The sequence below is a fragment of the Gekko japonicus genome, unplaced genomic scaffold (genome assembly GCF_001447785.1).
Source record: "Gekko japonicus isolate JY-2015 unplaced genomic scaffold, Gekko_japonicus_V1.1 scaffold52, whole genome shotgun sequence".
Lineage (NCBI taxonomy): Eukaryota > Metazoa > Chordata > Lepidosauria > Squamata > Gekkonidae > Gekko > Gekko japonicus.
The window spans coordinates 1,481,773-1,509,183 of record NW_015168653.1 but is presented as its reverse complement, the minus strand read 5'-3'; the positions used below and the strand labels follow the sequence as shown (position 1 = coordinate 1,509,183).

Below are 27,411 nucleotides of genomic sequence, written 5' to 3'. Positions count from 1 at the left end.
CATTCCCCTCTCCTCTGTTTGTCGGGTAGGTAGGATGAGAGAGTGTGACTTGCCCAAGGTTGCCCAGGAAGATTCCATGGAAGAATGGGGATTCGAATCTGGGTCTCCCAGATCCTAGTCTGACACTCCAACCATTATACCACATTGGTGATTAAACCCCCTCTCACAGTCTATGTCCTTAAACTGTCATGTCTTCATGTTTACATTTTCCCCCCGGATCACATGAAGACATTTTGTTTTTGTTGAGCATTTTGCAGACAGCTGTACTTTCCCCTGTGGGTGACTGTCACATTTATATGTTGGTTGTGGCTCTGGATTTTCTACCTTGTGATGTAAGTAAGTAAAAATAACCAGATGCTCACTTCCTGTACATTAAAGTTTGAAAAGCCTAAAATAAACACTATTGATTGAATACTGGTAAACTCTTTGAGTCTCTGTGTTGCACAGTGAAGCAGGACTTCGATATTGATTAAAATATTTTCTTACACATATACATAAATGGATGCGGATGTTCTGATTTAGAATACCTATCCCCTAATCCCAAAAGTGGGCTAGACTGTTATTTTGAGGAATGATAAATACGCTTGCTCAGTAATATGATTTCATGTTTTCCCCAGAGCTAAATTAGGTATTCAGAAATGGTTCATGGTGAACCATGGCTCAAACATTTCCATTGACAGTTTCACCAGTGTCCATTGACAATTCCTGTTGTGGTGGTTACTCTTTGCAGAAGAGTAATCCAGCAAAGGGGGTATATACATGATATATAAACAGAGTACTGTGATGAATATAAGGATGACAATCTATGTATTGATCTATATGTGATCTATATTGATGCATTTTATCCCACCCTTCCTCCAAGGAGCTCCAGATGGCTTTCCCTTTTTGTCCTCACAACAGCCCTGTGAGGTAGATTAGGATTAGAGAGAGGGACTGGTGCAGGATCAAGCAATGAGCATCACAGCTGAGTGGAGGTTTGAACCCAGGTCTCCTCAGTCGTACTCCAACATCCTGGGACAGTCCTACACACTGGCTTCCCACTGTCATCCGTTATCCAAGGAAACATACTTTAATGTATAGAATGTATTATTTTGTGAATAAAATGCCCTAATGAATTACAATGTACGTTTTGTCTTCAGATATATTATAATATTCACTACTCAAAATCTCCATGGGAATTATCTTGGCCAGAACATGGTTTGAAATAAAATTGAGTAAAAAGCTATGTTACTATTAAAACACAGTTTCATTTTTGTCATAAATGTTGGATAGGTATGTGTAGTTTGGGGTGGGTGGACTGGAGAAAATTTTATTTTGATGGGAAACCGTGTCCTTTTTTTAACTTTCATTTTTGCAGCTGAAACCTCACTGTATACCTTTACTTTTTCTTTTAAAGATAAAGTGCATCTGTCCAAGGGCCTCTTAATAATACCAAGCACCCTCTCACTGCTGCTGGCTCTGCTTTTTCAACATTATCAAAAGTTCTTCGTATATAATCTGCAAGCAGTGAAAGAAGAATTTCAGGTAAGCAAAACATTTATGAGTTCATAGACAGAGTATGACAGTTAAGTACAGTATAAACATATTTGCTGTCTTCCTTTCATTTGCCTGAGAATGAGGCTGAGTTCTCTCATAGCTGTTAATCATTGTCTGAAGAAATGTGCTTGCACACAAAAGCTCACACCTTGAATAAAAGATTGTTCGTTTTAAAGGTTCCACTGAACTCTAACTTTGTTCTGTTGCTTCACACCAACACGGCTGCCCACCTTGATCAATCACATAGTGACTTCAGTTCAGACAGTTGGTTCTGCAGGTCCCATTTTGTTTATTTATGCTCTACCTTTCCCCAGGACTCAAGGCAGCTTGCAATGCATAATTAAAAACATATAGTAACAATACAGCTCCAGTTCCCCCCTAACCTAAAGAAATGCCTGTAACTTTCACTCCATTAAAAGCTCTGCCTTAGAGCACTTCCTGAAAGTTCCCAAAGATTCCAAAGACAGCACCTAGCTGCTGGTGGGGGGGGGGGTGTTCTTTGGTGAGGCTACACCAAGAAGCTGGCAAGTAGTGATGTGATGGAGTTTAATAGAAGAACTCTGTTTGAGAGCTTTTGCTTTTTTTCCCCTTTGGGGGTGGAAGTAGGGTGGTCCCCCACCATCTCTCAGTGGGGCAGCAGGAAAAAAATGTGGGAGAGGAAACAGTTGACATCACTGTGCCATGGGACGCTATAGGATCCCCCTGAAACGCTGTCTTTTTACCATAGGGTTTCTGGGAGATCCTAGAGTATCCTGTGATGCAGTGACATCATATCTGGTTGTACATCTGGAACAGATATGGTTGCACCTCAGGATGCCTCAGCTCTTCCTCAGCTCCTAAGGTTGCCACGGGCTGGCAACCTTAGGGTGAACAGAATGCAAAATCGATATGAGAAATAGTGAAAAAGGCCAGGAACAGCTGGGAGACAGAGTGGGCTATTTGTTAAGATTATCCTGCCTGTCTCACCATTACAGGGGTAAATTTTACACTTAGGAAAGTGGATTTTGTTCTTTCATAATTTTATTTTCCTTTGTTCAACAGCAGTTAGACAATTTTTGCTCAGCAATATGTGTTTTTTGTACTAAGTGACTGCAAATACAAGTAAAGTTATTTCCCCCCCTTTTCTTAGCGGTAGGGATATAGTGGTTATAAAAGCCTCACTTGGCCTATGCTTGCCAAGGCAGGGAGATGGTTTCCTTGATCTGATTTACTCTAATAAGATTTTCAAGGTTTCATATACATATATGTGATGTGGAATAGGTGTCCAGTTCTTAGTTTGAAGAAAAGCCCTTTATAAGAAAAAAATGTGGCCCTTACATATAGCATAAATAACTATAATTCCTTGAACATCTAGAAAACAGTAACATCGCAGCACAATGGATGCACTCATCATTTTGAGTCTCATTGGCAAATGCTCAAATGAGTATCAGGACAAGGTGTACTACTACTGTACCAGCACATAACTCACTCCAAGTTGTGTCCTGTCAACATCCAGTAGTTTTCAGCATCATGTCGTCATTATGGAACTTTAGGTCCAGGTATTGAAGAGTGTATCCTTCAACCATCTCATTCGCTGGTCCACCACAGTTACCATCTAGAGAACCAGTGTGATGTAGTGGTTAAGAGCTGCGGGCTCTAATCTGGAGAACTGGGTTTGATTCCCCACTCCTCCACATGAAGCCTGTTGGGTAACCTTGGGCCAGTCACAGTTCTCTAAGCTCTCCGCCCCATCTACCTTACAAGGTTCCTGTTGTGGGGGAAAGAGATTGTAAGCCACTTTGAGACTCCTTAGGGTAGAGAAAAGCAGGGTATGAAAACCTACTCTTCTTCTTCATCTAGATGACATACAACAATTGAGAGTCACATTTATGGCAGCTTATTCATATCTATTTGACTTCTAAGACTGAATGCATGTGCAAGGAATGCAAACTAATTTAAGTGCTAGTATTTCAGAGTAATGTGTAATGCTGCTCACTTTGTGCTTGTTTACCTTAAGATTATCATCATCCATTGTGATGTATATATGTGCCAACAAAACAACTTGGTCCAAAATTTGTGGTCGTGATTTCTTTTGGACCAGAAAGAAAATGATGTTCCTGTGATTATCATTTTTAAGCTGTGTGTGTACTTAAATGGGAGCTGGGTGTTAGGCTCTGCTCACCAGGCTCTGTCAGGCTCTGTCATCACTGCTTCCCAAGACATTTATTTATTTGTTTATTTATAGCCTGCCTTCCTTGCTGAGACCCAAGGCAGATTAGAGAATTTTAAAAAGGGCAGTCATACGGCTACCATCTTGAAATTAGACTACGTGTTAAATTGACAACATGGGCTTGCATCCACTGGAGCACATTTTGGGGAGCATTTGGGGCTGCAGTGTGTATGTGGGGGAGGTGAGCGGGTTATGCTCCACAGGCAGAAATCCTTTCATCCACGGAAACACTTTGGTGGGTCCAAGCCATCATTTGCCTAAATCGCTCTCTGCAGATGTGTATCTGAATAGTGTTACCTTACTTAACAAGTATCCAATAACAGAAATGTTGAAAAGCAATTGAAAAGTGTGTTATTGTAACTACCTTATTGTTGTAAAGTAGTTTTCAGAAAAACCTATTTGCATTTGAGATATTTTTTTTAGAGAACTGTATTTTCTGCAACTTATATAATGTTTTATCATAAGCTATAAGTTGTAACCAAAACGCCATCACTTGAAGTCTTTTCTAGGCGTGTGGAAGTGTAAATACATGTGTCTTTTTCATCTCCTAGGTCTGGAGGCTGGTCTGTGGGAGAACCGTATGTCTTGATCTCAAAGACACATTCTGCAGCAGCTTGCTAATTTATAACTTTAGGATATTTGAAAGGAGGTATGGCAGCAGAAAATTTTCAGTAAGTTCTGTTTCCTTTCATGTTTCTCTGGGAATTTATTTGAGTATCTCCTCATATTTCATGGTTTAATATATTTAAGTTCCTCTTGCATCACACCGACAGTAGTTCCTCCATTCCTAGTGCAAATTGAACACTCTTGTAACTTCCCTTTAGCTTTAGGAATCTGCTCTTTTCTCTCATTGGTAAATAATGTATCTGTGTATCTAACAAATGCTATTGATCCTCCATAGTAAGTATACCTAGTCAACAACATTTAGATTTAGAGAAGCACCTTCATCTGTTTTGGAACCGGTTTGCATATGGTGGTGGAAAGTGCCAACACGTCTAGAACAGCAACCCAAAGGGTTTTCAAGGCAAGAGATGTTCAGAGGTGGTTTGTCATTGCTTGCCTCTGTGTGGTGACCCTGGGCTTCCTTGGTGGCCTCCCATCCAAATGCTAACCAGGGCCAACCTTGCTTCATTTCTGAGATCTAACGAAATCGGGCTATCCTGGGCCATCCAAGTCAGGGGCCAGTTTGGATGTAGTTCATTCCAAATGGAACTCTTATCTGCAGTAGTGTTTTCATCTCCGTGACTTTTATTGCCGACCCACATGGGACTGCGCACATGCAGGCCTGCTATGGAGAGGACTATTCTAGAGCTTTTGAGTCTAAGGGATCCCTCTCCCCTTCCCGTCTGGAGCCCACGTTTCCTGCCTAAATGGGCACTTGACTGGGACGGGGGAGTGATCTTCCCACAGTCTTTTCTTCACTGCCTCTAGAGCTGTTACCTCTTGATTTTTTGTGTGTATGATTTTCAGTGGTCCTTCTCCTTAGCTATCAGTGGAGAATGGCCCTGTTTAAAAAAATGTGCGGACTTTGGCACTAAAATGGCCCAGTCCGATGAGCACTCTTCATGCTTACTCTGTTTGGAGGAAGCACATAAAACCGTGGCCTGTGATCACTGCTGCCAGTTCATGCTGGTTTGGGAGAAGGCTCTGGGAGCCCAGCCCGAGAAATGTCAGACTTCCCCAGAAAAGCGGGCCCGAGCACCCTCTCTGGCATCAGCACCCTCCTTGGCAGTCTCAGATCTGACCACCAGGAAGTAGTTTTTCACCCAAAGTGTAAATAACACGTGAAATTCACTGCCGCAGGAAGTGGTGGCGGCTACAAGCATAGACAGCTCCAAGAGGGGACTGAATAAACGTATGAAGCAGAGGGCATCAGTGGCTATTAGCCACAAGGTATAGATGAACACTATGTCTGGGGGCTCCCCCTAAGCTGTGGAGTCTTGTGAGCAAAAATCGTACTTTGTGAGCTACTGGCATTAAAGTTGTGAGCGAGCGATTTGACTGCTGCATAAATTAGTTTGCTCTGGAGCCATTCTTCCTGAGCTAAGACAAAAACATGTGAGCTGGAGGCTAAAAAACTGTGAGCTAGCTCACACTAACTCAGCTTAGAGGGAACACTATGTCTGGGGCAGTGATGCTGTGTATTCTCCCTCCCTTCCTTCCCCCCCTCTGGGCTGCTCTGTGTTCAGGGGCTTCCCCTTACGGTGGTGGAAGGAAGACTGAGGGAAGCTTGCTCCCCTTCTCCCAGTCACATGACTGTTTAGGCGGGAAATGCAGGCTCTGGACTGGAGGGGGGAGAGCAATCTCTTAGACACAAAAGCTCTAGAATCCTGTAAGTCCTCTTCGCAGCAGGCCTGTGCATGCACCGTCCCATGTGTGCTTGCACAGAGGACCACTTGACGAACATCAGTTGCAGTTAAGGGCAACTATGTTTTTGCTGAGATTTCACAGATAAACATACAGATGCCCTTGTAGCAACCCAGTTCTTGTACCAGTGTTTTCTCTTGTACCAGTGTATTCTTGTACCAGGCTGTATTCTCCACATCACACATTGTTGAAAGCTGTATTCATTTACTCTGCACTAGCCTATCTCCAGTGTTTCAGACATCAAGCAGCTGCTTTCTCTTTAAATTAGACATGTGCCCCCCAAAATACATAGTTGTCCTACAATTTGTTATTATTAACTGCCCAGAATGGAGATACAGTGGCATGTGAATGATCAGCTGTGCGTTGCTACAGCATCCATGCGTTTAGAAGGAATGTACTGGAGATAAGATACTTCCATCATCTGTTCAGAGACTCATGTTGTAGAGAACCTGGGGAGAGAGACAGATGAACCTTGAAGACAACTCTAGCAACCCCCACCAGCCACAATGAAAAAGGCATCCCCAACATCTCCCCCAAAGGCAACCATTGTCACAGAATAGAGACAACGATTCATCAGAGACAGGTTTTAAAATAGGAACTATCCCTTATATACAGAGATGGTCAGAATGCATGCAGTTGCAATTATAGAATAATAGAATCATAGAGTTGGAAGGGACCTCCAGGGTCATCTAGTCCAACCTCCTGCACAATGCAGGAGATTCACAAATACCTCCCCCTCCACACCCGCAGTGACCGCTGTTCCACGCTCAGAAGATGACAAAAAAACCCCCAGGATTGCTTCCTGACCCCGAAGTGGCAATCAGCATTTTCCTGGGTGTGTAAAAAAGGGCCACAAGAAGCACTGAGGCAACCCTTCCTGCCCTCCTGTGCCGAGTAAGCTCATTTGCTGTGAAAAGGTCCCCTGTTTCCATTGATGCTGCAAAGCAGTGTCACAGCAGTGCACTGGCAATATATGTGTTGTGTGTGTGGTAGCATATGGGTTGGAGAGTTACAGGGTGCGTTGGCTTCCTGGTCCATATAGTTGTCATAATTTGCAAATATAATTCCTGCACAGAGAATATTTTTTTTGGGAAAATGTCATTTATTTAGCACCTGTTATAAAATTGTGGAGATTTAGGGAACCACAATGCACACAAAACTAAAAATAATTGGTTTATTTTAAAAAAATCCAAAATGTAAGGAGCTGCTTTAATTTTCTGTGCCCTATGTATATACTGTTGATTTAAGCATGTAGTCTATCTGGCATGGACACCTGGTTTATAAGCAAGGATGAAAGTTAGTGAACAAAACGGTTGCAGAGAACTTGTGTATTTTCTTTAGCTATCATGTGCATTCAAGAGGCTGTCACATGGTTTCAAGTGTGTATGTGCATTGTATATAGTGCTTTTAATTTTGAGGTTTACCTGTAATTCTCAAATACTTAAAAGAACAGAAATCATTTGGAAACCTGAACTGATGAACGTAGCTCTGCTTGTAGATGCAGTATAGTGTACAAGGAAGACAGTGTAAAACTACCATTAGTTCTGTACTGTGTCGCCTGTACTCATTAATCCTTCAGAAATCTACCTGGTGTTTCTCCACAGGGGCCCCGTGTCTTCTGATTTGGTCCCGTGTGTGACGTTTTTTTAAAGGAGCATTTTCATTAGATAGTATATTTACAATGTTAATAGTCTGAATGTTTGGTCTGCTAATGTGGCAGTGTGTCTAAGTTTTGCTAGTGTCAGAAGTTAAACACCAGATCCTGACTCACCAGGTTTAGAAATAATGATACTTTGTGGGGTTGTGATATTTGCCTCTGGGTTATGAGCCCTTTGAACACCTTCTGTTATAGCCAAAAGCATCTTTAGGCCTCAAAAAAGTCTTTCAAAAGCCATATGTGCCCCGGCTCCTGGTGAAAACTGTGCCACCCTAAGCAGAATTCCACTCTTCTAAGGTCAAGGAGGTCAAATGGAAGAGAGTAGCTCTAGTTAGGATGGCCCAGTAAGTAGCTAAATCTCTGTTAAAAGTTGCTCTTGATTCTGACGTCTTTCTTTACTGTTTTTCAGTCTTTTCTGCTAGGTTCCTGGATGCTGTCAGTATTGTTTGATCTTCTCCTTGTAGAAGTTGTTGAATATTCTTTTGACGTCTCTATCAACAGCTTGCCTTCAGGACTGTAAGTAACTGTTAAGGAGCTTCCTGAACTCTGGGTATGTTACAGTGGAACACTGTGCAGAGTTATTAGGGCTGCCAAGTGGGGGCGGGTGGTGGGTAAACCCCCGCTTGGGAGGCCCGATTTCCGCCGCTGTGGAATCGTGGCCGGGGGAGAACCGCACCCCGGCGTGCGCGTCACCAGGAAGTGACGTTATGACGCCGGGCACGCTGGGGGTGGGGCCATGACCATCCGAGGGGAAACTCTATGTTTTCCCCTCACCCCGCCCCCAGCGTGCCCGGCGTCATAATTTCACTTCCTGGTGACGTGCGTGCGGCGCGCGCACGCAAAGCGTGCACGCACTCCAGGATCCACCCGGGAGTACCCCGCTGCGGAGGTAAGCTATACTTGGCAACCCTAAGAGTTACTCCAGTGTAAGCCCATTGATTTCAGTGGACAGATTGATGTAATTTTATTTAGGATTTCACAGCTTTTTAAAAATACATCCTTTCATATGCAAATAATCCCCGTTACCATTGTACTGAGTAGTCTTTATTGTGTTGCGCAACCAAGATTCTTGTAAAGTTATCCTTTACTGTTTCTTCCTTCTTTTTATACAAACACTGAGTGGTTGTGTAGCATCTGTTCAGTTTTCTTATTTTTCTGCAACAGGGCAAATAGAGAAATCATTTTCTTGTATTTTTAAAGAGAAATAAATTATTGCTTTAAGCACATGCAGTATGTTAATTTTATTGACAGAATTTCCATGCTTGTTTTCAGCTAATTCTCCAAAAGTGGTAAAATGTGGAATGTGTTTAAATCCTTATATTAAAATCCAGAAATTAGAACAGCAAGCCTAATCAGGTCTACACAAAAATAACCTCCATTTTAGTCAGTGGAATTTACTCCCAGGATTGGTGTTCTTAGCATTGCGGCCTTGAAGTGTTAAAGAGCAGGATTGCTTTAGCTGTGACAGAACAGAATCAGAGGTCATTTCGGGGGGGGAACGTGGGGGAACGCAGTTCCCCCGGGTAAGGTGCAGGGGGGCGGGGCACATGACGAAGCCCCGCCCCCTGCTTCCGGCCGCCCCGCTTCCAGCCCTCATTCAGCCAGGAGGAGGCAGGAGAAGAGGGAGGGTAAGTTGCTTCCGCCCCGCCTCTCCCCACCCCTGCCTGCCTGGGGCCAGGGAGGGCCTTGGCGGGGCTTCCTCGCACTCCCACTGGCCTTGCAGGTCCATCGCCGGGCCCCTGATGTCAGGGTGTGTGGCATATGCTAATGATTTATGCTAATGAGTTCCCCTAGCACTTTTTCTACGAAATGACCCCTGAACAGAATGATAGAATTGTGTATAACTGTATCCTGAATACTGTATCCTGAATACTGTAAACAGGGGAGCGGAGTGGATCATTTTTGGAGAAGCATTCTAAAGCTCTGGAATTCTTGTGCAACCTGATAGGGCCTCCACATAAGACAGAACTTCAGTCAGGGTCTCATCAGCAGGTCTCAAAGTTTGCAGAGGTCTGAATGGGAGCAGGAGCTCCCTGAGATATTGGGGATCCAGATCGTTCAGAGTTATAGTTCCGTGTAGTATATTAAAGGTTCAATAAATACATTGTGGACATTGGATCCAGTGGATTTAGAATTGTATAACTCTGTCCAGGATTGCACCGAGAAGCAGCTTGTTTTCGAGACCTTTGCTTTTGACATGCCAAGTTTCCCGTGTGATGCTTTGTCATAATTAGGGTTGCCAGCTCTGGCTTGGGAACTACCTGGAGATTTTGGGGGCGGAGCCTGGGGAGGGCGGGGTTTCGGGGTGGAGGGACCTGAAAAGGGTCACAATGCCATAGAGCCCTTCCTCTAAAGCAGCCATTGTCTCCAGGGGAACTGATCTTGGTTGTCTGGAGATCAGTTGTAATGATGGGAGATCTCCAGGTGCCCCCTGGAGGCTGGCAACCCTAGTCATAATCATATTCACTATGTGATTCCTGATCAGTTGCGTAAGGCAGTAAAGAAGCTCTTTCAAGTAAAACAAAAAACAGGGCCCAAGCCATAGTGGTGGGGGAACAGTGCTGCAAACAGGCATAAGAAAAGTGCACAGAGTAATGGAAAGGGGTTACATAAGAACATAAGAGACGCCAATGCTGGATCAGGCCAAAGGCCCATCCAGTCCAACACTCTGTGTCACACAGTGGCCAGAAATACCAGGTGCCATCAGGAGGTCCACCAGTGGGGCCAGGATATTAGAAGTCCTCCCACTGTTGACCCCCCCAAGCACCAAGAAGACAGAACATCACTTGCCCCAGAGTCCCTATCTATACCTTGTGGCTAATAGCCACTGATGGACCTCTGCTCCATATGCTTATCTAATTCCCTTTTGAAGCCGTCCATGCTTGTAGCCGCCACCACTTCCTGTGGCAGTGAATTCCAAGTGTTAATCACTCTTTGGGTGAAGAAGTACTTCCTCTTATCCGTTCTAACCCGACCGCTCAGCAATTTCATGGAGTGCCCACGAGTTCTTGTATTGTGAGAAAGGGAGAAAAGTACCTCTTTCTCTACCTGCTCTTTCCCATGCATAATCTTATAAACCTCAATCATGTCACCCCTCAGTCATCATTTCTCCAAGCTAAAGAGCCCTAAGCGCCTTAACCTTTCCTCATAGGGAAAGTGTTCCAACCCTTTTATCATTCGAGTTGCTTCCTGAGCGAAGACAAAAATGTGTGAGCCGGAGGCTAAAAAACGGTGAGCTAGCTCGCACTAACTCAGCTTAGAGGGAACACTGCTCATCACCTCGTACAGCCTTCTTGTGTCACAAAATTTTGTCAGTGGTCCTGAGGAACAGCATGGGGAGTAGGAGGAGAAAATCATCAAAAATCCCCATTTCCTTTTCCTCCAGTGACATTGCCTTGCCACAGCAAAATACATATTTAAGAATCACATCAATTGATGTGCCAAAATTTCTTATTTCTGATTCTCAAAAAGTGACATCTTTGGGGGCTGCTAGATCTTAGATGTATTCAGGGCTATTTTTGGGCAGGAACTCACAGGAATGGAGTTCCGGCTGGCTCCCGAGTTGGCCACGCCCAGCAGGAACTCATTAGCATAATAGGCCACGCCCAACAGCAGAAACTCATTAGGATTGGCTACTTTAGGGGTGTGTGGCCTAACATGCAAAGGAGTTCCTGCTACAAAAAAAGCCCAGTGTTTTGACAACAAACAAGGTAAACAAAATAGAGAAGACTCTATTTTAAAAAATGTACTCTATTTTATATAATTATCTATGTTTTATAGTATTTTTCTCTGATTTGTAATGGCCTATGGCTAAATACAATAAAACCCTTTTCTCTCTCACTGCAAAGTATGAATAAGAAGCAAAAGGTGGGTGTGGCTGGATGACCAGACTTCTGGTAACATGGGGGTGCGGTCTAGTATGCTAATGAGCTGTGTTGTCAGGGGTGTGGCCTAATGTGCTAATGAGTTTCTGCTGTTGTGTGTGGTCTATTATGCTAATGAGTTCCTGCTGGGCTTTTTCTACAAAAAAAAGCCCTGGATGTATTGAAGGGCTTAGATAGAGGGTTACATCCCAAGAATTTCCATATCAATACCCCCTAAGGCATTTCGTTGTCAGTAGGATATCCATTTTACAGGTAGGTGATGTATAGGTTTGCCCCAATGTTTGGCGTGTGGAATCAAGCACACAGTACAGAGGGGCTGGATTGGACCCATGGAGGCTAAATACCTGTAACCAAATCATAATTGAGCAAATAAACAGTTGTTGGTTAGTAGAGCTAAAAGAAATAGTGAGAGGAAGGACAATAAATTATTTACTGAAGTAGGTCAGTCATCTTTGTAAAAACGATGATAGTCAACTGTGTAAATCTCCCGAAGTGGAAAAAGAAAAATGAAAAATGTTATACGCTGTATTTATTTATCTGGTCAAATGTGGTTAAACTTCAACTCTCTATGGGCCTAATTCAGGCCCTCTGGGCTGCCTGCCATCTTCCACATAGTCCTGTACCTGGATGTACTGTAATTAGGTGTGTGCGTGTACTTTTGGCTCTGAGGAAGCCTCTGAGGTTTGTTTGGTCATGTAGAAGTCTTTGCATCTTGACCTCAGCATAAGCACATAACGGGAGGAATTATGGCAATTATTATCAAATTAAAAAACTCTCCTCCCTTTGCAGTATAATCATACAGTTTCTCATGCAAGTTTTGACTGTGTATCAGATCATTTAGTCTTTGGGCTCAAACAGATGTGGTGAAGACCATGACTCTTCATCAGTCTCTAAAGTACACATTGCAGACTCATCCAGCCTCAAGTTTGCCCCAGGACAGTCTTGGAAAGGGGTACTGGTGGAGTTTGTCCACTTGGTTTCACTAATCGAAACCGGCTCACTACTCTGTTATTAATATTTTGAAGGAAATAGGCATGTATTTAAAGGATATGTCTTTTTTTGTTTCAAATGCTAGCAGTAGAGCAGGGGGACTGATTTTGATCCCAAGGCATCCCAAGGCAAATTGTGGCTGCATGAACCTGCAATTTGAATTTTATAGGCGGATGTAGATGTGTGGTCTTCATGATGTTTGAGCTCTTATTAAAGGATGTTTCCTGAAAATATAGCAAGAGGGTAGCACAAAGCACACAACCAGAAACAATGTGGAAAAATAATTGAATAGGTACAAAATGGAATTTAATAAATAGAAAACTCAATGCATTTAGACCTAGGGTAATCTTTTTATCAGAGTAAATAAACAGTTGGGATAAGAAATTTTTTTCCTTCTTTTCTTTTTCTAACGTAACAGTGGTTTGAACATTTATTTATTTGTTCTGCTTTCGCATCCTTAATGGTCAAAACTCCTTTAAGTATATTTTTACATTGTTTTATTGTTTTTATATCATCTCGCTGTTGATATTGCTTAAAGACCGCATGCTTCCAGATCGCAAACTTTTCCTCCGTACACTTCGAAGATAATTCCGATAGAGCATAACGCTGATCACTCGGGCTTGAAATTGTTTAGAAACAAGGTAGTACAGGATTACATCTAGGCATGTACTGAGATTCATGAGATAGGTGGTAAATGCTCCCCATGGGTTGTAGCTTATATGTCCAGCTTGCAGCATCAGGAGCACGAAGCAAATGTGAAAAGGCACAAAACATACAAGGACTTGGATAATCAATGTCACAATAATTCTGATCGACCTCTCTTTAGCCTTTGGTTTCAGCTTGGACGTTCTTCCGTGGACAAGGCTGTAAATGACAGTTAGGTAACAGCCAATCATGATGAACAAGGGGATCAAGAAGAAAAACACCAGCCGAGAAAAATTTAAGGCGTTGACTTCTTGTAGGTAGATAATATCCATCATCTTAATGCAGCTGGTATGGTTTGAGGCTTCATCCGGATCAGTATTCAGGAACAGCAGAGGAGAAGTTGTCGCTATGGTCGTTAGCCAGAGGCCCAGGGACACTATTAGAGCTTTGGTTGTATTCTTAAGTTCTTTAGCATATTTAGGTTGCACAACTGCCAGGTATCTGTCAACACTTATGAAAGCCAGCAGCCATAGAGCTATGCTTGGGTAGAACACCGTTAGAGCACTAAGAACCCGGCAAAAAGTGTCTCCGAAGAACCAAGAGCCTTTGCCATAGTAAAGCATCCGAAAAGGCAAGGAAAATATAGCCATTAAGTCAAGCAGTGCCACGTTCATCATGTAAATGGTTATAGTTGTCCTCTTCTTGGTGGTGCAACTGAAGACCCAGAGAGCAGTGACATTAACAAATAAGCCAATTGTGAAAACAAAGCTATAGAAGACAAGTGCCGATATCCTGTATTCTTCAGGGTGGATGTTTCCGGGCATCATCATTAGACTTTGACCAGAGGTATTCATAACTTCTAGAACATGGTATCTAGGAACAAAGTACAGTAATAATAATTCGTGTGCTCTGCAGTTAAATCAGAATAATACTGCAAATAGAAAGTGTTGTTTACAACTAGGAAGCTTAGTGCTTTATAGGGGGAAAGCAATTTTTTGTTAAAAAATACATAGTTTAACATTTGGATAGTTTAATTCTATTTTTTGCTAAGTATTTTGTGTGTGTGTATGTGTGTTGTTGAGTTCTGGCAACCCCTGTTGGGGCTTGGACATTTCAGAGAGGTGACTTCCTATTGTCTGCCTCTGCATCCCAGCCCTGAGTCCCAGCCCTCGTATTCCTTGGAGGTTTCCCTTCCAAGTACTTGCCAGGGTTGGCCCTGCTTAGTTTCTGAGAGCTGACGAGATCAGGCTTGCCTGGGTTATCTAGGTCTGGGTGGATAGTTTGATTCTCAGAATGTGCTAAGCTCTGAAGCGCTAACATAGCTTGTGGACTTTTTACAAATCCATATTCAGGATATTTCCACAGGACATACCTCATGGCAGGAGTCCCACAAATTTTTGAGCCCGTGGGCGCCTTTGGAATTCTGACAGAGGGTGGTGGGCACAGCCACAAAATGGCTGCCACAGGAAGTGGAGCCAACCACCCAGATACGGTTGCCAACCTCCCTGAATTAAAACTGGTCTTCAGCCTACAGACATCCATTCCCCTGGAGAAAATGGCTGCTTTGGAAGGTGGACCATGCTTTGGAGGGTATACCCTGCTGAGGTCCCTTTCCTCCCTAAACCCTGCCTTCCCCATGGTCCACACCCTCAAATCTCCAGGAATTTCCCAACCTTAAACTGTCAACCCTAGAAGCCCAAGTGCAAGGAAGAAGAGGGGAAATTTTAAAAACACACTGGGAAAGAGGAGTAAGAGAGAATAAAACCAACACTGTGGGGGCAGCTGCCTCTGAAACAATGTTATTTTAATCTGCACAGCCAGTCGGCTCTCCGGTGGCCCATCAGAAGCCCTGCTGGGCAAGATCCCCATCTGGTTGCACCCACTTTCTAAAAATACTTGACAGGCACCAGGAAAGGTGTTGATGGGTACCATGGCGCCCATGGGCCCCACGTGGGGGACGCCCACATTATGGGCAGTCAGTGATCCTGAAGGTGCACCCTTAGTTAAGAACACAGAAGTATGACAGCATTCTTTGCAAGCATCACAACAGCCCTCAGACATTGAGTGAAATTGGCTGTGGGTACACCAGTGGACTGCAGCCTACTTCCACCTGCCCCAGAGATTGTGTGGAATGTTGTGTAGGAGGAATTACCTGATATTTGTAAACACTGTCATGCGTAATCATTGGATAGGAAATGTAGGTAAATAGAATTCGGGCAGACAAAAAGACTTCTTGATTACACAGTGTGACTTCTTACACTGACACAAACTCATTGCTTGTTTTGTTTGTTTTTTGAGGCAAGCTATACTCAGCAGACTTAAGCCCTAAGTACACATTATGTTTTTCCTGGGGGCATCCCTGGGAAGGGTCACAGACATGTTCTTAGAGCGCGGTGCTTCCTGGGACCGAGGAGTCCCTCAGGGCGTGGTGAAAAGGGGCTAAGACCCTCCCCCCGCACCATTTTGCCTACTGAAATGGCCCCAGGGTGCTGTGTTCTACCCCATTGTGGGCTGAATGGGTACTCATACGGCTACATATCAGTTTCATGTGAGGAGTAAACTGTGGCTCTGTTGGGGCATTTCAGGTTGGGAAACCGGTGTTGTGGGGGACAGTCTCAGCCCCTTCCCCCTGCATGATCTGATCTGAACCATGCCCCCATATGCCTGGGAAGCACGGAATACCCCAAACATGTCTGTGGCCCAATCGGAGGATGTGCCCGAGGAAAACATCATGTGTAGTTAAGCTCTTAATCATTATCCTTATTCTGTTGTTCAGTCGCACAGTCGAGTCCGACTCTTTGCGACCCCATGGACCAGATCACGCCAGGCCTTCCGGTCTTCCGCCGTCCTCTGAAGTTTGCTCAACTTCATGTTCGTTGCATCTATGACACTGTCTAACCATCTCATCCTTTGCCGTCCCCGTCTTCTTTGACCTTCAGTCTTTCCCAGCATCAGGGTCTTCTCCAGTGAGTGCTCCCTTCTCATTTGGTGGCCAAAGTATTTGAGCTTCAGTTTCATTATCTTGCCTTCCAGGGAACAGTCAGGGTTGATTTCTTTTAGGATTGACTGTTTTGATCTTCTTGCTGTCCAAGGGACTCTCAAGAGTCTTCTCCAGCACCATAGTTCAAGAGAATCCATTCTTCGGCGCTCGGTCTTCCTTATAGTCCAACTCTCGCAGCCATACATGACTACTGGGAATACCATTGCTTTGGCCATGCGGACTTTTGTTGGCAGGGTGATGTTGCTACTTTTTATCATGCTGTTTAGGTTCGCCATCGCTTTCCTCCCAAGGAGCAGGCGTTTTTTAATTTCATGGCTGCTGTCACAGTCTGCGGTGATCTGGGATCCCAGGAACGTGAAGTCTGTCACTACTTCCACGGCTTCCCCTTCTATTTGCCAAGGAGTGATGGGGCCGGATGCCATGATCTTAGTTTTTTTGATGTTGAGCTTCAAGCCCACTTTTGCGCTCTCCTCTTTTACTCTGAGCAAGAGGCTCTTTAGATCCTTTTCACTTTCAGCCATTAGAGTGGTATCATCTGCATATCTGAGGTTGTTGATCTTTTCCCCAGCAATCTTAATTCCCGCTTGTGATTCATCCAGGCCAGCATTTCGCATGATGTACTCTGCATATATATTAAATAAGCAAGGCGACAATATACATCCTTGTCGTACTCCTTTTCCTATGCTGAACCAATCAGTTGTTCCATATCCGGTTCTAACTGTTGCTTCTTGGCCCTTATACAGGTTTCTCAAGAGACATGTGAGGTGGTCTGGTACTCCCATCTCTTTAAGGACCTGCCATAGTTTGTTGTGATCCACACAGTCAAAGGCTTTAGCATAGTCAATGAAGCAGAAGTAGATGTTTTTCTGGTACTCTCTTGCTTTCTCCATAATCCAGCGAATGTTGGCAATATGATCTCTCGTTCCTCTACCTCTTCGAAACCCAGCTTGTACTTCTGGTAGTTCTCTATCCACGTACTGTTGAAGCCTAGCTTGTAGGATCTTGAGCATGACCTTGCTAGCGTGTGATATGAGTGCAATTGTGCGATAGTTTGAACATTCCTTGGCATTGCGCTTCTTTGGCCAAGAGTAAATACAGATCTATTAAAGATCCATACTATCCACACACTGATTATATTCAGGTTAGATTACCACAGTGCACTCAGATTTGGGGCTGCTTTTTAAAACACCATTTTAAAAAGTGATTGGGTTTCAAGTACAGCAGTGAGATTTCTGGCTAGTATGTGTTGCATAGAACATATCCGACCAGTTCTGAAAGAACTATGCTGGCAGTTTCCTTCTGAGCACAATTTAATGTGCTGGTTCTCACCCTTAAAGCCATAAAGGGTCAAGGATCAGTGTATCAGAAGGACTCTTGCCTTCTGTGCGTTATATTCAGGTTAGATTACCACAGTGCACTCAGATTTGGAGCTGCTTTTTAAAACACCATTTTAGAAAGTTGATTGGGTTTCAAGTACAGCAGTGAGACTGCTGGCTAGTATGTGTTGCAGAGAACATATCCAACCAGTTCTGAAAGAACTATGCTGGCAGTTTCCTTCTGAGCACAATTTAATGTGCTGGTTCTCACCCTTAAAGCCATAAAGGGTCAAGGATCAGAAGGACTCTTCTGTGCTCATCTTCCCATCAGTTAAGTTCTTCTCCTGCTCTTTGTGCCTCCACCTTCAAAGCTAAGGAGGGTGGTGACAAGAGACTGATCCTTCTTTGTTATACTTTGGCTCTGGAATTTCCTTACCACCATTCACCTGGTGCCAGGCCTTCTGAGTTTTAAGTGAAAAATTTTAATTCTTCCAGGTAGGGTTGCTAAAAGCCTGGTGGGAAAAAAAATGTCCTGCCGCTTTAAGAGAGGCTTGATGTGTGAAGATGGGCAAGTGAAACTTTTCATGGCATGGAGGTAAGTAACAGCATCTGGTAAATGACATCTCATCAAGCCTCTGCTACGACGACAGGACTTTTGTTCTCCAGGTTGCTGGCAACCCTGCTCCCAGGCAGTCTGCGGATGGGTGTGTCATTTTGGCCCCGTTTAGTATATATTCTTTGCTGCCCCTGGTTTTATATTACAGCTGATGCCACTGTTTTTAATTGTTTCATTAGCTCCCTTTTAATTTAATTGAGAACCGTTTCTGTTTGTGAGCCACCTTGGTGCTTTTTAAGCAAAGCGTGTGGAATGTAACTATTTTACATTAACGGCCGGGTTTTTTTCTTCATAAGAAATAACACATTAGAACCCTGACAAGTCTCTTGGGAGCAGAAGTACATCTTTCTCTTTGAAAGGGGAAGTTGGCAGTCTCACGCTAGGACTCAAGCCGAAAGAGAGACTTTCTGCTTCGTTTCACCCTACTTGGCTGTTGTCTGCTGCCTTGCGCTCTCCTCCCCGCCCCCACTGCATTGCGCTGGCTTTTGCAGCTAAGGGAGCAAACTGTACTTTTGTTTCCTGAGCCGCCTCTTGGTTGCCGCTGGCTGTTTTCATGTGCACATAGAGTTGGGGGTGTATCGATTTTGACACTTATTCATTGCTGCAAAGCCCACAGACGAATCCTGGAAACTGTTTGCACATGCAGTTTATAGTTAGCACTGAAATCCGTTGATGCTCTGATTCCAGCCACAAACATAGTTGCCCGACGTGGCACAGAAGGCGTATGCGAAGCCACCTTATAGGGCAGAAATGGGCAGACCGAGGGTGAGGTGGAGGCAGAAGGTGACTCATATCTCCTCCGGTTGTAAAGGAATTGCAGCCATTACAGACTTACAATTAAGGCCACAGGGTACCATCTGCAAACTTTTTACTAGCCTGCATGCCCACATATACTTATAAAATCCATGCATCAGTTATGTCAATTTGAAGAAAATGAAGCCTTGCCTGCAGGAAAACAAAGTGGTCACAGCGACCGAGACATTCGTTTCTTGGCACTGGAAAACAAAGTGGCCCAAGATCAAGTCAAGCAAACCAGCAGTACCAGAGCCACAGAGCTCCAGCCTGGCAGGCAGCACCATTTATGAAGCAGAAGGAGAAGAGGAGATTGGATTTAGACCCCGCCCTTCACTACCCAAAGGTGTCTCAGAGCAGCTTACAAACTCCTTTCCCTTCCCCACAACAGACACCCTGTGAGGTGGGGCTGAGAGAGCTCTGACAGAAACTGCTCTTTTTCAAGAACAGCTCTCATCAGAACTATGGCTTGCCCGAGGTCATCCAGCCAGGTGCAAGTGGAGGAGTGGGGAATCAAACCCGGTTCTCCCAGATTAGAGTCTGCGCACTTAACCACTACACCAAACTGGCTCACGACATGAGTGTCGTATTGACCAGTGCTCCCTCTAAGCTGTGGAGTCTTGTGAGCAAAAATCCTACTTTGCGAGCTCCTGGCATTAAAGTTGTAAGCGAGCGATTTGGCTACTGCATCACTTAGTTTGCTCTGGAGCCATCCTTCCTGAGCTAAGACAAAATGTGTGAGTTGGAGGCTAAAAAACTGTGAGCTAGCTCACACTAACTCAGCTTAGAGGGGACACTGGTGTTGACTCACCCGCTACCTTCTCCTGTACTGTTGCCAACCACTAGCAGCAGGTGAATCTACTGTTGTCGCTGCTGCCCAGCTCTGAGCTCAGTGGTGCCAGCAGAGTTGTTGGGCTCTCCTTGTTACTGGGTCTGCCAGGACAGCGGCCCACCAGGGATGTTGCCTAACTGTTAAATGGCCATGCATGTCTGCCCATCCTTTCAAACCGAAATTACAGGGTAAAAGCTTTGTTACCACTGTGCAAATTCTGCACCTGTTAAAGTGGGCTCTGACACCTTTGTTAGACTTCAGAGGAGCAGACATTAGCAGGTCTCCAAAATAAGTATCATGTTATTCAGCGGGGTTTACTCCCAGGCAAGCGTCCTCACGATTGCCGTCGAAGAGTATCACAAGACTGCATGCTGTCAGTAAAAGCACAATTCTGTGTAATCCAGATAGAGACTAGAAGGTTAAACTGAGCCTGTGTCACCAGAAGAAACTACCTTCTGGACTTCACAAGGATAAATCTTTCATTTTTCCAGCCACCTCCATGCCAGGCATGTTAGCTGGCTGTGGGTCAGCAGAGGGAGTTGCTGTGCACAATTTGCGAATATTTCTAATAGAGCAGTTACTGTGCCAACAGCCTGGCTACGAGGCAACATTCAGAGGGTTCCCTCAGGTAAGAGTTGGCAGGGGAGGGCTCACCCAAGTTCTTAAAACTTTAAAAATTGGTACTGTGTTTTGTTGCTGCAAGAGGAAAAAAATCTGGAAAATGTAGCAGGGGAGATTGTGCCCAGAAAATGCTTCCCACCGAAAGTTCCCATAGGTGAGCCTTTTTCTTTAGGCAGAGAAACGGTTGCCAGTCCTCAGCAATGGGTGCTTGTCTCTCAAGTACTTCTGCTAGCCATTCACCTGCCATTCATATTTCTCCTGGAATTCCGGAGACTGAGGCTCAAAGCAGGCTTTATGGCTTTTAACGAAACTGGTGACTGTTCTCAGACCTGACACTCATCTCCCACCCCCACCCCCCAGTCACAAACTCAGACTTGACTCCTTAAAAGTTGTGATTCTAGTTTTGAGGTTGAGGACACTGCTACAAGGCGTCTTTGCAGAACTCCTCCATCAAGCAAGGCACAAATAGCAAGGTGCAAAGATGAGGGCGGGGGATGTTGCAGTTGCTTCTGGGACCAGATGGAACTCTGTTGTTGTTGTAGATATAAAAAAAAGAGTAAGAGTCCAGTAGCACCTTAAAGGCCAACAAAATTTGTGGTGGGGTATGAGCTTTCGTGAGTCACTGCAGTGATTAATGAAAGCTCCTACCCCGCCACAAATTTTGTTGGTCTTTAAGGTGCTTACTGGACTCTTGCTCTTTTATACTGGTACAGACCAGCACAGCTACCCATCTTGTTGCAGATGGTTTTTGATTATCTAATAGCATTTGGGCCATTTTTTAAAACATTGCTACTTAGCAAATTAATACAATTGACTTCATGGGTCTAGCCTATGAGCCAGGTGAATTTAATTTTTTTACTTTACTGAGCATTTAATTAAACATGCAGGTAAAGCAGTAAAGCAAGATACCCCTTCTGAAAAAGTCCTTGAGAGGGTGGGGAGGATTTGGTGGGGTGGAAATCTCCACTACACTAACTTTTTGATCAAAATAGTCCCATTTATGTGGCCGAGGAAGGAAACACTGAGAGGTGTAAAAACAAAACCCACCCTTTATCAGAAGGTCTTTCATGTCAGGCCAACCATGCTGACAGGAAGAGAAAGATGGTGGGTTTATAGATTTGCATCTGAGCTGTGACAGCTCCCTGTCAACTATAGATTAAAATGTCTTGAGTTTGTACAGTTAATATGGCTAAATGTCCAGTTCCAAAACAAGGATATTAGATAAATCTCATACTGTACCTTTTGTAGCTGTAAGATTAGTCTTATTGTAGTCACATGTATTTACAGGATTAAATGCCAGTCCTTTAATTGGGTATGGGTAGTTTTAACTACATAAGAAGAGCCCTGCTAGATCAGATCAATAGTCTATCTAGTCCAGCATCCTGTCTCACACAGTGGCCAACCACTTCCTCTGGACAGCCAATAACAGGGCACCGAGGCCAAAGCCTTTCCCTGATGTTGCCTCTTGGCTTTGGGATTTTGAGGTGTAGAGCCTCTGAATGTGAAGGTTCCCCCAAGTCACCATGGCTAGTAGCCATTGATAGACTTATCCTCCATGAATCTATCTAATCCCCTATTAAAGCTGTTTATTCCTGTGGCCATCACTACATCCTCTAGCAGCAAATTCCACATTTTAATCACTCTCTGGGTAAAGTAGTATTTCCTTTTGTCTGTCCCAAGTCTACTGCCCATCAATTTCATTGGATGCCCTTGAGTTCTAGTATTTTGGGAGAGGGAGAAAAAGTTGTCTTTGTCAATTCTCCCCAACCCATGCATAATTTTATAAACCTCTGCCTTTCCCCCCCCGAAGCATCTCTTTTCTAAACTGAAAAGTCCCAGACTCTTCAGCTTTTCCTCAGAGGAAAGGTGCTCCAACCGCCTAATTATCTTGGTTGCTGTCCTCTGTAGTTTTCCCAGCTCCGCAATGTCATTTTGTGAATGTGTGCACTCACACAGTTCTTGGTTGTTGTTTTTTAAAGTAACTGTAGTGGCCTGAAAATTTTTAAAAAACACACGCACCCAAACTTCACTTCCAGTTCACACTAAGCTTTTTGGTCTGATCACCTGAAGGGAATTCTTACTCGACGCAAACAGCCAGATGAGTGGCTGTTTATAAATCTGAATTGCTGTTCATTTTCCTCAGTAAGGTCCTCCTTTCGATCTTGGGCACACGAGGCCTTAGAATTTCCACCCACTTGCAATAATCAGCAGCGAAAGTATTTAGCATTTGTGATTGGATAATTGGATTTGTCAGCGATCTGTTAAGGGGCTGCTAGTTTGCTGGTGGTTTAATCTTATATCCTGATAGTCAAGTGTGGGCCAGTTTGTTGATCATTGAATCCATGGAGTGGACCCACACTGACTAAAAACAGGTCTGCAAACTTGGGGGACTCCCCAGGTTTGCAGGAAAAAAAATGAAAAGGTTGAAAAAATACATGGGATTAGTCTCCCCCATTTCAAGCGTGTGTCTGTGCAAGTGCAGCACCTACCTACTTGGTTGATGCAGAACTCAGAGTACCCCCCCCCCCAGCAGCAAGGCATCCACTGCCAGGACTCAGGCTGCCTCCCCCATCTTCGCCATGGGAACTGGCGGCAGTGGTACTGTCTGAAGGTGACGGCATCTCCATCCCTGCCCTTGCCCACAGCAGCATCAGCTTCAGATGGCCCTCCATGGTTACCACCAACTCTGGGCAGCCTTCTCCTGGGTCCCGCCAAAACCAGGCAGCCCTCTGTGGCTGCTACTGTTCCCAGACCCCTTCAGCTCCTGGCATCCTTGCTGCTGCCAGGCCAACCTCCATACTACCATAGTGTCATGGGTACTGGCTCTGCTGAGGCTGACTACTCCTCAGATGAGGAAGAGGGAAGGAGCAGCCCAGCCTCCTCTGGAGTCAGCCCAGAAGAAGAACCCCCAACAGCACCTGAGGAGGAAGAGTCCCCCAACGGCTGCACAGGAGGTGTAGCCAGAAGGAGAGACGGATCCCGCGCCTGGCCCAGCACCTCCAGTTGAAGGCACCCCGAGGCCAGACTCCCCACCCAGTTCTCCTGAGTGCCCTTAGACGTAGGGCACGTCAGAGGCTGACTATGCGGGAGCGAAGAAGTAGTGCCAGACTGCAGCTCTTGTAAAAGCAACGGAAGGAGCTGTAAGTCGTGGCAGACTTGACTCCCAGGGAAGGGAGAACCTGCTCATAAACACTCCACGCACCTGCCTCAGCGTGGTAGCAACTCTGCATACTCAGGTCTGCTTTGATGTGTAGCAACTGCTCCTTGTTCCTGATTCCAGCAATCATGAACTGATTTCCCGGCTGTTTGACCTTTGGCTTTGTTGTTTACCCTGATTCCGGACTGCGTTTCCAGTTTCCGGTGTGTAGGTAACCGTGGTAACCAGCTGAGCAGTACACATTGCCAGAACTGCTGCTGAAGCCAGTCAGCCCTCCACAGCTGCCACTGTGGCCAGGCCCACAGTAGCTCCTGGTCTTTTTTGCCACCAGGTCCACCTTCTCCCAATGTTGCAGCTACCTCCCTGGCCTGCAAGTTCCTTGTGGGTCCCCACTTCTTTAGTTTATACTTCTCACCTTTATGATGACATTAAAAGACATGACACAAGAGCCAGTGTGATGTAGTGATTAGAGTGCTGGATTAGGATCCGGGACACCCAGGTTTGAGTCACCACTCTGCCCAGAAAGCTTACGAGGTGCAACAGCCTGTCTTCTGACTTATAAAGATTGGGTAATTGGGGTGGTGGTGGTGGCTTGCTGGTTGACCTTGGGCCAGTTGCACACATTCAGCCTAACCTCCCTCTATACAGTTGCTGTGAGGATAAAATGGCGAAGAGGAGAATGCTATAAGCCACTGTGGGTCCCCACTGGGGGCACAAGTGGGGTATAAATGAAGTAAACAATTAAAAGATCCACAGAGACCCACATCCAGGAACTTAAAATTAGGATGGTACCTCTCTAAGCACAAGACAAATTTATTTTGCATTTAATAGTAAGGCTGTTACAAGAAGGGGTGGGCGTGCAAAGTATCATGCCACACATAATATGGGCATCAGAGGAGACTTTGGCCTTGTGCTTCTTGTACAGCACTAACCTGGTGTGGTGCTGCGGGAGTCTGAGGGAACTGTCGAAAGCAAAGTGTGTTTGGGATAGGGATTATCTTTCTAAAGAGCAACAGGCAAAAATCAAAACTCTTTAGTGCACCTAAAGTTGATATTTGAATCCTAGCTGTAGTTAGTTCCATCCTGGGTTTTGGGGGTACTTTCATTTATTTAAATCTGCAGAAAATATTTGCTCAGTTTTTGAAACCATTACTGTCATCTTTATTTTTTTCATGCATTTTTTAAAGAAACCAGTATACAATTTTTTCATTATTTCAGCCAAGAGGAAACATTTCTGCTCTCTTTGTTACAGAAATTGCCTTTACATTCCTGGTTTGTTTCTCCCTTAACCTCTCTTCCACTTATTTGATCCATGTAGCAAGAATTTTGTACAATTCCATGTAGCTTAGACCACTAAAAATTAATTTACAATTCTGGACTTTGACTGTTGAGAGTTCGTAAATGTACTGGTTATAATCCCTCCCCCCCGTAACTTTAGAAATGCAATCTTTAAGAAGATTAATTGATAAAAGGCAGACATGGAGATAGATGGACAGTTGGTCCCATTTCTTACCTTTCTGCACAATGCGGCTCTTTTAGAGATGCCTCCTTTGTAGTCCAAGATCTGTAAAAGATTTGGTTTCTTGTCACAGTAATAACTTCCGTGTACTAAAATAGAAGTCTCCTTCACGGTCAGGAAATATCATATTGCAACTAGTTCCCTGATTGGCTATATTTGTTTACTTTAATGCAGATCTAGTACATAGCATAGTGTAAAGTTGTATCTTATACTTTTCCCTTAGATCAGCTGACAAAATCCTTCCTTCTGTCTGTAAAAATGTGGTTTCCTGTAGCTTGAGCGTTTTAATAGTGCCGTGCTAACCAGAGGTGCACCTATGTAAGCCCATTGACTTCAATGAACTGAGAAGGGCATAGCTCTTCTTGGGATTTCACTGGAAGTCAATGTTTTTATAGAGTACATAAGAAGCAATTATACGATTGCAGAATTAGACTGAAATAAACATGCAATATAATCAGCATAAGTAAATTGCTTGGTAGATGTAAATCAGGATGACGGATTTCTTTTTCTATAATCCTTTGGAAATCCCCCTTTTGCTTGTATTTTGGCTTCTAAGCCAGAGAAACTCCTTCCTTTTACTACTCATGCCTGACGAAGGGAGCTTTGAGTCTCAAAAGTTTATATCCCCAAGATCTTTGTTGGTCTCCAGGGTGCTACTGGACTTGAATCTAACTGTTCTTCCTCCTTTTATTTCTCTAACTAATAAGAATATAAGAGAACATAAGAGAAGCCAGTGTTGGATCAGGCCAATGGCCCATCCAGTCTAACACTCGGTCACACAGTGGCCAAAAATACCAGGTGCCATCAGGAGGTCCACCAGTGGGGCCAGGACACTAGAAGCCCTCCCACTGTTGCCCCCCCCAAGCACCAAGAATACAGCGCATCACTTGTCCCAGCCTGAGAGTTTCTATTTATACCTTGTGGCTAATAGCCACTGGTGGACTTCTGCTCCATATGCTTATCTAATTCTGTCTTGAAGCTGTCCATGCTTGTAGCCGCCGCCACCTCCTGTGGCAGTGAATTCCATGTGTTAATCACTCTTTGGGTGAAGAAGTACTTCCTTTTATCTGTTCTAACCTGACTGCTCAGCAATTTCATTGAGTGCCCACGAGTTCTTGTATTGTGAGAAAGGGAGAAAAGTACTTATTTCTCGACCTGCTTTATCCCATGCATAATCTTATAAACCTCGATCATGTCACCCCTCACCTGTCGTTTCTCCAAGCTAAAAATTAGGGGCAATCAGGGCTCTTTTTGTAGCAGGAACTCCTTTGCATATTAGGCGACACACCCCTAAAGTAGCCAATCCTCCAAGAGCTTACAGAGCTCTTACAGGGGCTACTGTAAGCTCTTGGAGGATTGGCTACATTAGGGGTGTGTTGCCTAATATGCAAAGGAGTTCCTGCTACAAAAAGAGCCCTGGTGGCAATGTCAACTGAATGGTATATGAAAAAAGGAGACAGAATACATTTAGTTAAGTATCATACGTGTGTGAGAACTGAGAAATAAGAGAGCACTAAGAGATAGAGAAGGGATTTAGCAGCACATCTGTGTGAGAACAGGAGGATCTGTACGAAGTAGGCATTTTTTAAAAAGCCACCCAAGAATTGAGATGCAGCAGCAGTAGGCCTCTGTTGGAAGAGTGAGCTACTTTAAAGGTATGTCTCTGAGAAGCTGTAGGAAGTACAGAATCCTTAACCACCCTCCATCATCACTAGCCAAGACCTTGAGCGAGCTGAGTGCCACTTTCCAGAGGAAATTCACAGTTCCACATAGGATTTCTGGAGATGTAATCTCATTTTGTCTTGACCTGGATAGCCCAGGCTAGCCGATCTCATCAGATCTCAAGCTAAGCGGGGTCAGCCCTGGTTAGTACGTGGATGGGAGACCACCAAGAAGTCCAGGGTTGCGGCTTCCGGTCAGGCTCCCGCGAATGGCGGACGCATCCTCGGGTCGCTCCCGAGGTCGTCTCGCCCGCCCGCGGTGGAGGAGGGAATCCGCGTGAGCGGAGTTCGCATCCGGGGCGCTTTAGGGCGCACTAGGGAGGAATCTCTTTCTCGGCTGAACGGTCGGGATTTGAGACTCTCGCCATGCCCTGCCCCAATGGACCTTGCTGCGTGAGCGACCCCGTACGGGGTTTAGCGGAGCCACCAGACGTCACCGAGTGATAAAGCGAACAACCGATAAAAGGAAAAAAGAAAAGATCGGCTAAACTGTGAGTTGTCAAAATGTGGAGAAAAAGAATTAAGAGCGCCCCCCCCCCCCATCAGCG

The 27,411-nt window shown here is 44.6% G+C and overlaps 2 protein-coding genes across 2 annotated transcripts in view; one reads left to right on the top strand and one right to left on the bottom strand.

The window, feature by feature from the left end:
• The first annotated feature begins 655 nt into the window (after positions 1-655).
• Positions 656-27,411, top strand: part of UBAC2 (UBA domain containing 2) — a 117,115-nt gene continuing 90,359 nt past the window's right edge. The window contains exons 1-4 of the mRNA XM_015415096.1: positions 656-734; positions 1,397-1,524; positions 4,297-4,416; positions 8,179-8,285. Coding sequence (XP_015270582.1) covers positions 656-734; positions 1,397-1,524; positions 4,297-4,416; positions 8,179-8,285 — 434 coding nt within the window. The remainder of the gene's footprint in view (positions 735-1,396; positions 1,525-4,296; positions 4,417-8,178; positions 8,286-27,411) is intronic.
• On the bottom strand, positions 13,150-25,173 carry GPR18 (G protein-coupled receptor 18). The gene is made up of 2 exons (XM_015415115.1): positions 25,137-25,173; positions 13,150-14,161 (listed from the first exon to the last, which is right to left on the bottom strand). The coding sequence occupies exon 2, from the start codon at positions 14,140-14,142 to the stop codon at positions 13,150-13,152; it is 993 nt and encodes a 330-aa protein (XP_015270601.1). The 5' UTR covers positions 14,143-14,161; positions 25,137-25,173.